The 16258-nt window shown below is 22.6% G+C and overlaps 8 protein-coding genes across 8 annotated transcripts; 3 read left to right on the plus strand and 5 right to left on the minus strand.

The window, feature by feature from the left end:
* Positions 1–1223: 1223 nt before the first annotated feature.
* On the plus strand, positions 1224–3401 carry sgkC (sphingosine kinase related protein; the record flags this gene model as incomplete). The annotated part of the gene is made up of 1 exon (XM_640201.1): positions 1224–3401. One exon carries the CDS (start codon positions 1224–1226, stop codon positions 3399–3401), a length of 2178 nt encoding a protein of 725 aa, XP_645293.1.
* A 458-nt stretch (positions 3402–3859) lies between these two features.
* Positions 3860–4762, minus strand: qprt (nicotinate-nucleotide diphosphorylase; the record flags this gene model as incomplete). Its single annotated transcript, XM_640202.1, has 1 exon — positions 3860–4762. One exon carries the CDS (start codon positions 4760–4762, stop codon positions 3860–3862), a length of 903 nt encoding a protein of 300 aa, XP_645294.1.
* Positions 4763–6116: 1354 nt separating this feature from the next.
* DDB_G0272464 (hypothetical protein) lies at positions 6117–6623 on the plus strand (the record flags this gene model as incomplete). Its single annotated transcript, XM_640203.1, has 2 exons — positions 6117–6191; positions 6303–6623. 2 exons carry the CDS (start codon positions 6117–6119, stop codon positions 6621–6623), a joined length of 396 nt encoding a protein of 131 aa, XP_645295.1.
* A 512-nt stretch (positions 6624–7135) lies between these two features.
* DDB_G0272466 (short-chain dehydrogenase/reductase family protein) lies at positions 7136–8002 on the minus strand (the record flags this gene model as incomplete). Its single annotated transcript, XM_640204.1, has 1 exon — positions 7136–8002. One exon carries the CDS (start codon positions 8000–8002, stop codon positions 7136–7138), a length of 867 nt encoding a protein of 288 aa, XP_645296.1.
* Positions 8003–8565: 563 nt separating this feature from the next.
* DDB_G0272468 (hypothetical protein) lies at positions 8566–11102 on the minus strand (the record flags this gene model as incomplete). The annotated part of the gene is made up of 4 exons (XM_640205.1): positions 8566–10232; positions 10315–10502; positions 10588–10609; positions 10733–11102. The coding sequence occupies 4 exons, from the start codon at positions 11100–11102 to the stop codon at positions 8566–8568; spliced, it is 2247 nt and encodes a 748-aa protein (XP_645297.1).
* Positions 11103–11693: 591 nt separating this feature from the next.
* On the minus strand, positions 11694–12188 carry ybl1 (YB-like 1; the record flags this gene model as incomplete). Its single annotated transcript, XM_640206.1, has 2 exons — positions 11694–12053; positions 12132–12188. The coding sequence occupies 2 exons, from the start codon at positions 12186–12188 to the stop codon at positions 11694–11696; spliced, it is 417 nt and encodes a 138-aa protein (XP_645298.1).
* A 267-nt stretch (positions 12189–12455) lies between these two features.
* DDB_G0272224 (NAD+ kinase family protein) lies at positions 12456–13948 on the plus strand (the record flags this gene model as incomplete). Its single annotated transcript, XM_640207.1, has 2 exons — positions 12456–12889; positions 12994–13948. 2 exons carry the CDS (start codon positions 12456–12458, stop codon positions 13946–13948), a joined length of 1389 nt encoding a protein of 462 aa, XP_645299.1.
* Positions 13949–14013: 65 nt separating this feature from the next.
* Positions 14014–15669, minus strand: DDB_G0272226 (hypothetical protein; the record flags this gene model as incomplete). The annotated part of the gene is made up of 1 exon (XM_640208.1): positions 14014–15669. The coding sequence occupies one exon, from the start codon at positions 15667–15669 to the stop codon at positions 14014–14016; it is 1656 nt and encodes a 551-aa protein (XP_645300.1).
* Between the last annotated feature and the right edge of the window lie 589 nt (positions 15670–16258).

Consider the following 16258-nt stretch of genomic DNA (forward strand, 5'->3'; position numbering starts at 1 on the left):
TTTTCTTTTTTTTTAAAAAATACTTTTTTTTTATCCCTCACTTATAAAAACTAAACTCTAATTTTTTTTTTTAAAAAAAAAAAAGGTTATTTGTTACGTTTCAAAAATTATTATAATTTTTTTTTTTTTTTTAAACAATTCTATGGAACATATTAGGAAATTTTTTTTTTTTTTTAAACATTTTTTTCTCCATATCATATTGCTTTTTTTACCACACCACCTTATTTTCATAGTTTTTTTTTTTTTATTTTTATAAAAAATAAATAAAATTGTTTTTTTTTTTTTTTTTATTTTTAAAATTTTTATTTTTTATTTTTTTAATTCATACGAATTCGTCAAATGATTTTTCCAAATTTGTAATTAAATTAGATTAATAATAAATAAAATACTTTTTTTAGTTAAAGTTTTTTTGTTATTATTGATAATACACATTTCTCACATTATCCATACCACATACTACGAAAAACCTACACCATAAACAAATAATAAAGAAAGAGATAATAACAATAATAGTAGTAATAATAAAAACATAATAAAAAAAGAAAATAAAAAAAAAAAACATTAAATTATATAATAATAAAAAACAACTAAACAACCACCACACTTTTTTTTTTTTTTCCAAAAAAAAAAAAAAAAAACTCACTCTTTATTTAAATAAGCAAATGTATTTAATTAAAGTGCATCTGTTTTATTTATTTCGACTAAAGTAATAAAATTTTTCAAAAAAAAAAAAAATTAAAAATAAAAAACCCATGATACTTTTACCAAAATATAATATAGTTTCTATTTTTTTATTATTATACATAAAAAGTATAAGTTTCATTTATTTTTATTTTTAAATCTTGTTTTATTTTTAAAACCCCATTTTTTCCAAATAAAAAAAAAAAAAAAAAGATATCCTTTTTTGTTTATTTATATCTTATCTTTATCTTTATATTTATTTTTTTTTATTTTTTATTTTTTAATGAATAAAAAAAAAGAATTTAAATTACTAATTTTTTTTATTTTTAAAAATATTTTTATAATTATTAGAGTACAGAGTAGTAGTAATAAAAGAGGTAGTTTAGTTTAGTTTTAAAAAATTATTATTATAAAACAAAATTTTTTTTTTTCATACAGTTTAATATAAATACATACAAAAAAAAAAAAAAAAAAATACAAACCCATAAATAAAAAAAGAAAACAAACAATATTATATATATCAAATAAATTTACATTTAAATATGTCAGAAGTAGTATCACCTTCAATTGAAACAACTATAGTTAGTAGTACTACAACTACTAATAGTACAACAACACCCACAACTTCAACCACCACCACAAGTACAGCATCACCATCCACATCAAGATTTAGTTTTAAAAATATTTTTGGTAAACATAGTAAAAAAGAAAGTGGTAGTGATTCTTCTCAATCTTCATTGAATTTAAAAGATAAAGAATCAAAAGAATCAAAAGAAAGTAAAAGAAAGTCAAAATCATATAAAAGATCACAAAGTTTAGAGAATTTCTCAAAGACACCATCAACCAGCGAAAATAATATTCAATCACCAGATAATGCTGCGGCAAATACACAACCACAAACCACTACTATCGATACTGTACCAATTACAATGATTGCACCAACTGGCTCATTACCAAATATGCCAGAAGTTTTATCAAATGGTATTTCATTAGAGGGTAATAATAATAATAATAATAATAATAATAATAATAATAGTAATAGTAATAATAATGAAGGATCATCATCTTCAACAACAGCAGCAACAACGCCATTAACTGAATCAGTATCATCAGCATCATCATCATCATCAACATCAACAATTACAACAACACCAAGTGAAGTTACACCACAACATTCAACATCATCATTAATGAAACAATCACCACAAGGTGCAGATTCAGTTACAACAAATAATAATAGACGTAGTTGGTCCGAACAATTAGATAGCGATAAAGAGAACTTTGTAAACGATTTAAATGAACAATCAGTACTTTCACATCCATCATTTTGTGAGCCATCACGTGTAAAGAGAATTAAAGTTGCCAATGTTACAATTATATTCAACCCAATGAGTGGTAGTAAAATCGGTGAAAAGATTATGGTCGAAGCTAAAAAGTATTTCGAAGTACATGGTATTAAAGTACACGTAATTCCAACTGAATATAAAGGTCATGCCGAAGTTTTATGTCGTACATTAGATATCGAAGGTATTGATGTAGTTTGTTTAGTCGGTGGTGATGGTACCATCCATGAGGCTGTAAACGGTATCATGAAGAGAGACCCAGAGTCAAGAGAACGTTTTGTTATGGCTTGTTTACCAGCTGGTACTGGTAACTCTTTTGTATTGGAACTCCAAGGCAAACTCTCAATTAAACATGTTTGTGAACGTGTTGTCAATGGTTTAACCGTACCAATTGATATTGCCAAGGTTACAATCGTTGGAAAGAGTAAAATTAGTGCTGAATGCTCAAGAAGAAAGTTGGAATATAATACATTGAAAAAGAAATTTGCTCATGTAAATTTAGATGCTTCAACCCTCTCAAGCAGTCAAGAAGCTGGTAGACGTTCAATTCAAGCTTACAGACAAATTCGTCCAGATGCTTTAATGGAGTATGGTAGTACATTGGGTAATCAATTCAATGGTAGTAATGGTATCGATAGAGCCCCATCTTCAAGCGATTTAGGTAATGATATAATAGACAGTGAACAACAAGCACACAATTTCGACGACAATACACCAGAACCAATCTATTGTTTTAATTCACTTCATTGGGGATTAGGATCAAAGGTTAATATCACCGCAGAGAAAATGAGATGGATGGGTAAAGCCGTTCGTTATACCACCGCCGCCCTCTTGGAATTATGTAGAGGTGAAAGAATTTTAGCACGTATCGAATATGAAGATGCCAATGGTGAAGTCACAGCTTTGGAAGACGAATTTTGTTTAGCAATTGTAAATAATATTCAAGGCGCTGCCAAAGGTATGAAAATGGCACCAAAAGCAAAATTAAATGATGGTCTCATCGATTTAATCCTCGTTAAATCTCATAAAACTTTTGATTTAATGAATATTTTCACCAAAGTTTACGATGGTACTCATACAGAACTCGACTATGTCATCTATAAACAAGTTAAACGTTTCTCCATCACCCCTTTCAAAAAAGATAAAGAAAGAAAGAAACGTTTAAGAAAGGAAAAGAAGAGAATTAAGGCTGCCATCAAGGCTGGTCGTGAACATGCCAAGAATCCATTAGAAATTTTAAAAACTGAATGTAACACAATCCTCTCCGAGTTGGAAGATCAAATCGACGAAGAAATCATTGATATCGATGGTGAATTAAAGGGTCAAACTCCATTTGTTTGTGAAATGATACCAAGATCAGTTAGAGTTGTAGTATAAAATATTCTAAAATCATTTTTTTTAATATATATATATAATAATACTTTTTTTTTTTTTTTTTTTTTTATAATTCTTTTTTTTATTTTAATCAAATAAAAAAAAGAAGTTAATAAAAAAATAAAAAAAATAAAAACCAAATAATAATAACAAAAACAAAAAAAAAAAACAAAAAAAAAAAAAAAATATTAATAATAATACCAACAACAACAACAACAATTATCAAACTTGTAAATAAAATTTTAATTAAAAAAACACAAAAAACAAATAATTAAAAAATTAAAATTTAAATAAAGATATTAAAAAAAAAAGTTTGTCTTTTTTTTTTTTTAAACATTTTAAAAAAATAAATAAATATTATTTCTATTCTAAAAACTTTAAAGTTTTAATTATTTATTTATTTATTTATTTATTTATTTATTTATTTATTTATTTATTTATTTATTTATTTTTTAAAATTGTTATTGTTTTTGAATTTTTAAACTTATATCAATATGTGGTACACCTTGAGTTAAATTACCCATTGAAATGATGTCAATAGTTGGTATAGCATATTGAATGATGGTAGCAGAGGTGATACCACCAGATGCTTCGAGTGTAATATGTGGATAATGTTGTTTTAAATAAGTTGATACTGTTTGTAAATCTTGTGGATTGAAATTATCTAACATTACAATATCAGCACCAGCTTCGATTGCTTCGATAGCTTCATTTTGATTTCTACATTCCACTTCAATCTTTAGAGAGAAACCACCAACTGATCTGGCATTCTTTACAGTGTTTGTAATATTACCACATGCCCAAATATGATTATCTTTTAACATTATCATACTTGATAAATCCATTCTATGGGTATCCAAACCTGCTGTTAACAAGGCCAATTTCTCGACTAATCTGAAACCTGGTGTGGTCTTTCTAGTACCTGCTATTTTACCTTTCCATGGTTGTTGTTGTTGTTGCTCATTATCACCATCTACTAATTTCTTTACATTATAACCTTGGGTTGTTATACCACATGATCTTGATAGAATATTTAATGATAATCTTTCACCAATTAATATATTTCTAACTGGACCAATTACATGAGCTAAAACTTGTGGTTTATTCTTCTCTGGTCCGTGTGTCATTGAGAATGATTCACCATCTTTAATGAACCAAATAACTTTACATCCTAATTGATTAAATATCTCTTGAAAAAATATTGATCCACTAAACACACCATTTTGTTTACCCAATAAATGTGCTACCTTTTCGTCACTACCAACAACACAACCACCATAATCAAATGATGGGATATCCTCTTCTAACCATTCTTTAATTATCTTTTCAATTTTAAATTTTGGTAATAATTGTGATATTTCCATTTTTTTATTATTATTATTATTTATATTATTGTTATTGTCTGTGTTATATTTTATTTGCAATTTTTTTTTTTTTAATTTGTAGGATATTTTTTTTTTTTTTTTAATTTTTAAAAATTAAAAAAATAAAAAAAAAATAAAAAAAAAATAAATTTAATTAAGCCTTTTCAAAAAATATCACGAATTAAGAAAAAAAAAAAAAAAAAAAAAATAATTTTAAAAAAATATTTTAATATTATAATATTAATAATTGATCTTCTTTTAAAATTATGATTACTTATTATTCATTATTTTAAATTTTTAATCAATCAAAAAATTTATTAAAAATATTATTTCCTTAAATATAAAAAAAAAAAAAAAAATTTCAAATAAAAGTTATTTTAAATTTACATATAAAAATAAAAAAATATATCTTTAAAATTGGAAAAAAAAAAACTCAAAATTATTAAATAAAGATTATTTTATTTTATTTTTATCCAATTCAAATTTAATTTTTACTTTAAAATATATTGGACTTAAATAATAAAATAAAAACAAAATGGGATCTATATTGGGCTTAATTCCTACTTTATTATAAATTTTTTATTCTTTTATTATTTTTTTTTTTTTTTTATGATAAAATAAACATTTTTATAGATTATTATAGATTAATATAGAAACCAATATTATAATAAAGATACTAAAAATAATTTTATAATTTTTTTTTTTTTTAAAAATGTTTATATGTGATGGGGTAGATTATTTTTATATTTATATTTTTTTATATATATATATTTTTTTTTTTGTAATTTTATACTAATTAGGAATTTTCCTCTTACCATATTAGTAAGTATATTACGAGTAAACCATCTGTTATAAATATATTCTTATGTTGGCCTCATATTAAATTTATTTTAATTTATAATTTTACACTGATATTATATCTTTTTTTTAAAAATAAATTCCAATTTTTTTTTTTTTTTTTTTTTTTTTATATTTAAGGAAATAATATTTGTAATAAATTTTTTTTTTATCAATTTTAACAAAAAAAAATAATTATACTACATTGTTTAACCATTTATACAACCTTATATTTTTATAATCCCTTTTAATTTTTTTTGTTTTTTTTTTTTTTTTTTTAAAACCACACCAAAACCTACAAAAAAAGACATTTCATAATCAAAAATATGTAAGTATTTTAAAGAAAAAACCACTAGGTCGAAATGTTTAAAACTTGGTTATATTACAAACACTTGGTTAGTAAACCATACACAAAATGTGATCCGATTTTTTAACATTTTTTAATTTTTTCAAAGATAAAAAAAAAAAACAAAAAAAAAAATATTTATATTATTTCAATTGGATATTAGATAAAAAAATGAAATTTAATATTATTTTATTATTAGTAACAATTATATTTTTTATTTTAAATGTAAATTTAATTTTTGGAGATGTAAGTAATACTTGGTTTATAATTATCTTTTTTTAATTAATATTGAAAAACAATTGTTTTAACTTGTTTTTTTTTTTTTTTTTCCAAAAAAATTTATTTTTTAAAAAATAGCCATTAATTTTAACAAGAAATGGTGGAATTTCAAATGAATTTAGAAGTTTGGAAATTGATACATTGACTGGATTCTATTTTAATCAAGCAAACCATAAGGGAAAAATTTCAAATGAAGAGTTGAAAATTATTCAAAATATCCTTGATAATGATGCTTTCAAACAATTAAAACCAAAATATTTAAACCCTTTGGATGTTACTTCTTATAGATATACTATATCTTTGCCATCAAAAAAGTCTGGTTCTTCTGTTGATGTTACTGCTGATTATCCTAAGTTTTTAGATTCAATATTTTCAATTTTTGAATTTTATTCATCATAATCCAATTTTTTTAAAAAAAAAAAAAGAAATTATAATATATAATTGTGTATTTTTATTATTTATAATAAAAAATAAATCTAATTTTAGAAAAAAAAATAATTAAAACTATTTGATATTATATTATTATTTATTTTAAAAAATAAACCAATTTTTATTTTTTTTTTTTATTTTTAACTTAAAAGTTTTAAATATTTTTTTTAAAAAAAAAAAAAAGAAAATACTTTTTTTATTTTACATTACAAAAATTTAATTGTAATTATTTCGAATTTTTAAAAGGTGGATCACGTGTAATAAAATAGTCAATCCAATTTTTTTTTTTTAAATTTAAAGAGTATAAAGAAAAATATTAGATATTTTTTTTTTTTTTAAAAAATATATTTTATAAAATTAATGTATTATTATAGATAATATTTTTATTTGATGGTATACTTTTAAAATAATTTCCAATTGTTTTATTAATAATCTATAAACTTTTATTATTACAAGAAAATTTTATTTTTAAATTAAAGATTTTATTTATCTTTGTCAATATCAGATGAGATAGAAAGTTGAGCCCATTTTTCATTCTCATTTAAAAATTGTTCTAAATGTTTTTTACTTTGAGATAATGAATCAGAACCCATGAATAAATTATCAGGTACTTCATTAAGATTTGTTAATTTAATTAAAATATCAGCAGCTTTTTCAGGGTCGCCATTTGTTAATGGTGAATATTTGTTAAAGACTTCAATTAATTGATTTGTTTTATAATCGTCGATTAAGGATTTTGGAATTTGGAAATTAGTAGTTTCACTAACTACGAAACCTGTTCTAAAGCCACCTGGACTTGCTAAAATTACTTTTACATTGAATTCCTTCAATTCTTTTTGTGCAGAGAATGTAATTGCATTTACTGCATGTTTGGTCGAACAATATGCATAGTAGTTTGCCATTGTTGTCCAGCCGAGAATAGAGGAGACGTTTATGATAATACCTGATCTTTGCTTTCTAAGATGTGGGGTTGTATGTCTTAGGATATTAATTACACCAAATACATTCACGTCATAGATTGCTCTAACCTCTTTATCCGATACTTCTTCCAAGGCACCAATTAAACCATAACCGGCATTATTCACTACAACATCAATTTTACCAAATCTTTCAATGGTCTTATCAACTGCATTCTTTACTGATTCGTCATTTGTAATATCAGTTTTAACAATTAATAAATTTTCAACATGGTTACTAATTTGTAAAACTTGTTGTTTTAATTCTTCTGGCTTACGAGTTAAAGCCGATACTTTATAACCATTAATTAATAATTTCTTAACTAATGATAAACCAATACCACTTGAAGTTCCAGTTACAAACCAAACATTACTATTATCAATTGCCTCCATTTTTTTTATTTAATTGTTTTTATATTTTAATATTTTTATTTTTATTTTTATTATTGTTTTTGTTCTTTTTATAATTTTTTTTTTTTAGTCATTTTTTTTTTTTTTTTTTCTAATAATCCCAACAAATTATTCTGTCATTTTCAGTTTTATTTAATCGTTCAATTAATGGCGAAATATGATGATAAAAATAGAAAAAAATAAGTTATATTTTTTTTTTATTTTTTTTTAAAAACGAATTTTTTGGTGTAAATGAAAATGACAAAATAATTTTTTTTTAAAAAAAGAACAAAAAAAAATTTTATTTTTTATTTTTTTTTTCCTCTTTTTTTTGCACCACTTTCACAAAATAAAATAAAAAAATAAAGAAATCTAGGTTCAGATCTTGGGCTATAATAAATATTTATTTAGGTTTTTTTTTTTTTTTTTTTTTTATATTTTATAAGATTAAAAATTTAATAATTATACATAATAAAACCAAATTTTTTAAATCATTTATTTTTTATTATTTAATGATTAGATTACTACATATCTTTTTTTTTTTTTTTTTTTTTTTTGAATTAATATTATTTTGCATTTGATTTATTTGAATTTATTGTGTATTGACTACTTGTATCGATATCAATTTCTTGTAATTCTTCATTATTATTATTATTATTATTATTATTATTATTATTATTATTATTATTATTATTATTATTATTATTATTATTATTATTATTATTATTATTATTATTATTATTATTATTATTATTATTATTATTATTATCATTGCTAATATTATTATTTACAATTTCACCAGAATTAGTTGATATTTCATTTCCTTTACTATTATTTAAACTATTATTATTACTTGTATTTCTTCTACACATTGAAGATGAAGTTGGAATATCAATATCATCTATATTATTTTCATAATCACCTTTTTTAAAACCTTTTGATTTTCTCAATTTAGTACTTCCATTTAATGAATTTGATTTTAAAGATCTTGGTGAGGAATTTTTAGATGAGATTATACTCTTTTCTTGTTGTTGTTCTTTTCCTTGTTGTTTTTGTTGTTGTTGTTCTTCTTGTTGTTGTTGTTGTTGGACAATTTCATTATCTAATCTTTGTTGATCAACTTCAATTGAATTTAATTCATCTATATTTGTTGGAGCTTGGCCATTTAATGCATCTAAAACTGAAGGATCAATTGGTTTAAAGTAATATGCAATGAAAACGAAAATAAATATAAAAACCAACATTACAGAGCCAAAAAGGATATATAAAATAAATTCAGATGCTTTAATTAAACCAATTACAAACGCATCGAATAAATTACCAATTGAAACAGAAATTAACCAGCCTGCCATAACAATTGATTTCATTGAGCGTGGTGAATTTGCATATGCAAATTCTAAACCAGTGATTGATAATAAAATTTCACCCCATGTTAAGACTACATATTGTGGAATTTGTAATGCAATATGAACAGAGTTTGGTGGACTATTATCAATTGCCAATTGTACGAAAGCAGCAATATAAAATGCAATCACTGACAAAATCATACCGGCTGCCATTCTACGAAGTGGTGAAAAGTTTATGCCTCTTTTAGCGATTGGACGATACAAACCGTATTCGAAAATTGGTACAAATATTAAAATTAACAATGGGTTTAATGCACCAATGATTTCAGTATCCATTGTAATGGAACCGATTCTACGATTCATTATATTACCTTGAGTTGTCCAACGAGTACCAGTTTGATCGTATAATGCCCAAAAGAAAGGTAATGGTGTAAAAACCAATAATACCCTTAGAACTTGTTTAACTTGATCAACAGATTGTGAACTAAATTTAAATTTAGCTCTGTCAAGGTAACTATCTTGATAATAAATATCTTGATATGGTTCATCATCGGTTGCCTTTAAATATTTAATCTTCTCTTGAATACCACAAATGATGATTTTTAAAAATGTAGAAAAAACTGATCCTTGTGGTTTACGTTTTATAAACTTTTTAGTACCACAAATGAATATAACAATTGATATTATTAAAATAATTGATGGTATAAGAAATGCAATCCAATAACCAACTTGAGTTCTAAGTATTGGTGATAAAATTGATGAAAAGAATGATCCCAAATTAACACACCAATAAAATACTTGAAATAAACTTGTTAATAATTTCTTTTGATGTGGACCAAATTGATCACCACAAAATGAACTTATTAATGGTTTTATACCACCAGTACCTTATTAATTAATTATTAAAAAAAAAAAATTAATTATATATATTATATATTATAATTTAAATATATAAAATGTAAAACATACCAATAGCAATACCACCCAATCCAAGAATTAAACCCCATGGCGATTTACTTCCAGGTCCAGATCCAGTAACTCCAGGAATTGCAGTTATTGAAAAAATACCAGCACCAAAACAATAAATTACACTAAATAATAAAATTGTTTTAAATTTACCCAATCTTGCATCTGCAATATATGCTCCAAATAATGTACTTTTAAAATTTTATTAGTAAATAATATTTTTTTTTTTTTTTTTTTTTTTATTAATAAAAATAATATTAATTTAAAATTACTTACAAAAAGTATGCAGATGCATTAACTATTATTTTATATTATTTTAAATAATAGAAATAATTATTTTTTGAAATTAGAATAAATTATAAATTTTTAATTGTTTAGAAAAAAAAAAAAAATAAATAAAAATAAAAAGAGAATACATTACAAATGTGACCAATTGTTTCAGCGGTTTTACTATTATAACCCATAAACATAATTAAATAATTATTTAAAATACTTTTCATTGCAAAGTATGAATATCTTTCACCAATTTCATTACCAAGAATAAATTTAATTGAAGGTGGGAAATGAGTTTCATCTCCTCCATATTGAAATTCATCTTTTTCCAATTGATTACCCAATTCAATTCCAACATTTTCTGAAGTATTTTCAATTGTTGATTCTGAATTTTTATTAGTTTCATTTTTACTATAAATACTTGACTTTCCACCACTATCATTTCCACTGGAATTGGCAAACTCTGGAATATCATCGAAAAGATGGTTTATCATACCATCTTCGTCGATTCCACCCATTCTATTTTAATTTTTTTTTTTTTTTAAAAGTACACACAAAATTTGCAATTATTTATTGGGTAAAAAAAATATGGATTAAATAACAATAAAAGATTGATATTAAGAAAAAAGAAGAAAGAAAAAAAAAAAATAATAACAAAAAAAAAAAAAAAAAAACCTATTGGAATTAATTTTACTGTTAGAAAAAAAAAAAAAAAAAAAAAAAAAAAAAAGAATTCAAATTCTAAATTGTGAATTAAATTACCCCGATGGAATACAATACCGAAAAAAAAAAAAGGGGGAGCGGGACTAATTTAAGAATTTCATTAATTTTTTTCTTTTTTTAAACACACCACATTTATCTATATAAAAAAAAAAATAAAAAAAAAATTAGACACAAAAAAAAAAATAATTATTGTTGTGGTAAATAATTTACCAGTTGTGTTTTAAAAAAGAAAAAAAATCTTATCATGCGATAAGATTTTTTTTTTTTTTTTTAAATATAAATAAATGTTTGTTTTATTTTTTCGCTTGGTTTTTTTATTTTATTCTTTTTTTTAGCTTCTTTTTTTTATTTTATTTTATTTTTTTTGTATAAAATAAAAATTGTTATTATTTTTCATCTTTTGAGGAGGAAGAGGATTTTTTTGAAGATTTATTTTCATCTTTTGATTTTGTGTCATCTTTATTGCTATCTTTTTCTTTTTCTTTTTCTTTTTCTTTCTCTTTCTCTTTTTCCTTTTCTTTTTCTTTTTCACTTTTGAGTGCTGCTAAATATTCCTCTAATTGTGGTTTAAAATTTTCAAAATCTATTTCTTCTATTGCTTGAAATACATCCTTTGGTGATATTGTAGATCTACCAGAATGTGAACTAAAATCTATACTTGCTGCTGTAAGATAATGAATCCAAACTTTTGCTGCTTTTGCAATAGCTAGCCTAGATTCTTTGGCACATAATACCCCTTCTGGTAACTAAAAAATAATATATATTAATATATATGTATATATATATATATATTTTAATTATATAATGATAATAATTTTACATACAGAAGCTTTAATAATTCTATTTACAATTGCACCTGGTAAATCTTGGCTTTCTGACATTTTATTTATTTATTAATTAATTTATATATATATTTGGTATATTATTTATTTTTTTACTTTTTTATTTTTTTATTTCTATTTATATTACTACATAACTTTGAAAAATGATGTTTCAAAAATTTGTGAAATTGAAAAAAAAAAAAAAAAAAAAAATAAAAATAAAAAAATAAAAATAAAAAAAAAAAAAAAATGAAAATGAAATCATTTCCATCAAAAAATAAACAATTTTCTCACACACACATAGAGAGAGAGAAACCATAAAATACCATGATTTCAAATTCATTTAAATTAATTAATAAAGTTAAGAATATATCATCTTTAATAAATAATAATCAAAGATATTTTTTATCAGGAATACCGAATTCTTCGAAATCAACAACCACTACTCCCACCACACCAACCAATAATGTAAATAATAATAACAATAGTAATAATAATAATAATAATAATAATAATAATAATAATAATAATAATATAAATAACCATATTAAGAACTTATTATCAACTATACCAAATAAAGTAGAATATAAAATAAAAAGGGAAAATAATAATCCTGATTCAAGAAATGTAAATAATAATATTGACCAAAATCAAGAAGGTTCGAGAACCAGATTTCAATGGTTACAAAAACCAAAAACAGTTTTAATTATAAAAAAGCATAAAGATAAAAAAACATCAGCTTGGTTAAATAAAATGGCTTCGTAAGTAATATATTTATTATCAAAAAAATAATAAATAAAATATTAACTTTTTTTTTTTTTTTTTTTTTTTTTTTTTTTTTTTTTTTAATAATAATAATAAAAAGTTGGTTAAAAACAACACATGGAATGAGAGTATTAGTTGAACCAAATGTTACAATACCTAGTGAAGCACAATCATATTTAGAGACATATTCAGAAGAGGAGAGTCATTTATTAGGTAAAGTAGTTGATTTCGTAGTTACATTAGGTGGTGATGGTACTTTACTTCATGTTTCATCATTATTTAAACAAGATGTACCACCTATAATAGCATTTCACTTGGGTACATTAGGATTTTTAATGCCATTTAGTATTGAAAATTATCAAGAATCAATTACAAATGTAATCAAAGGTGAATTCCTCTGTACAAATAGAATGAGATTAATTTGTGATATTTATTCAAAACATCCAATTTTACCACCAAATATACCACAATTAACACCAATTGATATATCAAATAATAATAATAATAATAATTTAAATAATAATAATAATAATGAAGAAATGAAATTAATTAAAAGTTTTCAAGTTTTAAATGAAGTTACATTACATCGTGGTTCAAATCCTCATGTTACAACAATAAATTGTACAATTAATGGAGATAATTTATCGGATATAGTTGGTGATGGATTAATTGTAGCAACAGCGACAGGATCAACAGCATATTCAATGTCATGTGGTGGACCAATGGTTCATCCATGTATTAATTGTATATTGTTAACACCAATTTGTCCAAGTTCATTCTCATCGAAACCAGCATTATTACCAGACGATTCAATATTAAAATTGATGATGATCTCTCAAAAAGGTAGATCAATCTCTGCAACTTTTGATGGTACTCGGTCAATTAAAATCGAACAAAGTGATTACATCATAATTAGAAAATCAAAATATCCACTCTTAACAATAAATAAAACCAATGAAACAACTGATTGGGTACATGGTAATGGTAAATTAATTGAAACTAGTGAAAAATCTTCAATTTGGAATCAAAATGTTTATACAACTTCTGCAAATTAAAAAATTAAAAAATGAAAAAAAAAAAAAAAACACAAAATAAACACAGGATCCTATTAAATAATTAATTATTTATTACTTTTTTTAAAATTTTCTTTTAAAACTTTATATTCATGTTCATTTTCAATTTCTTTTAAAACTTGTTTTGTGACACGTTGAGAACCTGAAATTCTTCTATGTTTTGGTACTTGTGGTGCTTTAACACCAAATAATGAAAATGTTGGATTAATTACAATAGTTTGAATTGAACGTTTCGATAGGATATATTGAGAAGAGAATGGATAAAATAAAGGATTATTTTCAGATGGTATTAAATGTTGAGAGACTTCACCACCGTCAATAAGTAATTGTTTTAGATCTCCGATTGAAGATAATGAAAGTTCACATGTAGAAGAGGTGGGAAATGAGTGAAGATCTTTGGTTAGTATCGAAAATAATAAAGGTGCCATTTGGGCAGCCAATTCATAATCTTCAGATGATTTTAAAATTTGAATGATTGATAGTGGAATTGATTTTGAGAATTTCAAATCCCTTAAATAAAATTCCTTCAATATCAACCACGCCTCAATGATTAACCCCTCTGATAAATATTTACTTGCTAAACAATTGAAATGGAATTGAGTGCTTTTCGAGAAGGCCAACTCTGATTGCACCACCAACGATTTCATCTCGGACGAATCCACCTCCTCTACCATCGCCATTGAGTGTAGAATAATACCACAATTCCAAACGGGGTCGATATTATCAGCACTTTTGAAAATGAGTGTTGACCCTTGTGAATTGAACTTGTATATGAAAAGTACCATTTCGTAATCCTTTAAATTGTACAATGTTTGAAGCATCATTTGAAATGCCTCTTGACAGAAGAATAGGGGTTTCGGACTGCTCAATAGCCCATGTATGCCTTTAAGCATTGACTCTCTATCTGGTGAATATTTTACAATTGTGTAGGTGTTTAAGAGCACTGTGACGTCATCTGGCGTTGAAATATCCTTGAATACCGACTCTACAATAGTCTCTATCTCTAGTATATCCTTTTCGTCTTTTAAACTCTCCAATTTCAATAAATATATATAAACTATAGTATTATAAAAATCAGTTGACAATGAAATTGAATCATTTATAGCCTCCTTTTTAATTGCCTCTATTTCAATACCACTCTTTACCATTTGTGCATACTTTCTATATTTTGAATCTAATACTTTTCTGGGTATTTGTACATTTACTTTAAATTTTTCATTTTCAAAATAATCTGTTATTTCATTAACTTTAATTTTTTCATTTGATTGAAAATCTTTATTTTTAAAATTAAAATTTTTAAAATTTTCTTTATTATTATTATTATCATTTTCATTTTCATTTTCATTTTCAATTTCTTCTTTTAAATCTTCTAGTTGTATTTCTTCTTTTTCTTTTATCATCATTATTCCACTATCATTATTATTATTATTATTATTATTATTATTATTATTATTATTATTATTATTATTATTATTATTATTATTATTATTATTATTATTATTATTATTATTATTATTATTATTATTATTATTATAATTATTACTATTATAATTATTATTTTGTTGAGACAATGAATGAATTGAATTATTTAAAATTGAATCATTTATTGTTTCTGTGTCAATTTTAATATTATGATTATGATTAGAGCCTGTGTAATATCTTTTTGATATTACAACTTGTAATAACCTTCTAGATCTAATCATATTTTAATCATTCGCCCTATTTTTTATAAACCATTAAAAAATAAATAAAAAATATAAAAAAAAAAAAAAAAAATGCAAAATTTAATTTGAAATTATTTGTTTAGTTAGAGCAAAAATGAAAAATCAAAAAAAATTAATTCAAAAAAAAAAAAAAAAAAAAAAAAATCACAAAAAAAAAAAAAAAAAGCTTTTTTTTTTTTAAAAAAATTGACCTGGAACAATTAAATCAACATGTTGAAAAGAAAAAGAAAGTAGCTCATAATAATAATGGAAATAATAAACCAAAAAAAAAAAAAAACAAATTAACAAAATTCTATTTTTAAACTCTATATTATTAAAAAAATTTCTATTAAGTAAAAAACAAAAACAATAATATTTTATAGAAATATTTTTTAATTTATATAAAATTATAATTTATCAATATTATATAATGATCATTTGATTATTAAAAAAAAAAAAACTTAATCTATAAAATTATTTAAATGTTATTATTAAGTTTAAAAAATATTATTTACTAGAATATCATTGTTGCTTAAACTTTTATGGTTTTAATTATTGAAAAAAAAAAATATGTTGAATTTGTTTAAAA

The sequence above is a fragment of the Dictyostelium discoideum genome (assembly GCF_000004695.1).
Source record: "Dictyostelium discoideum AX4 chromosome 2 chromosome, whole genome shotgun sequence".
Lineage (NCBI taxonomy): Eukaryota > Evosea > Eumycetozoa > Dictyosteliales > Dictyosteliaceae > Dictyostelium > Dictyostelium discoideum.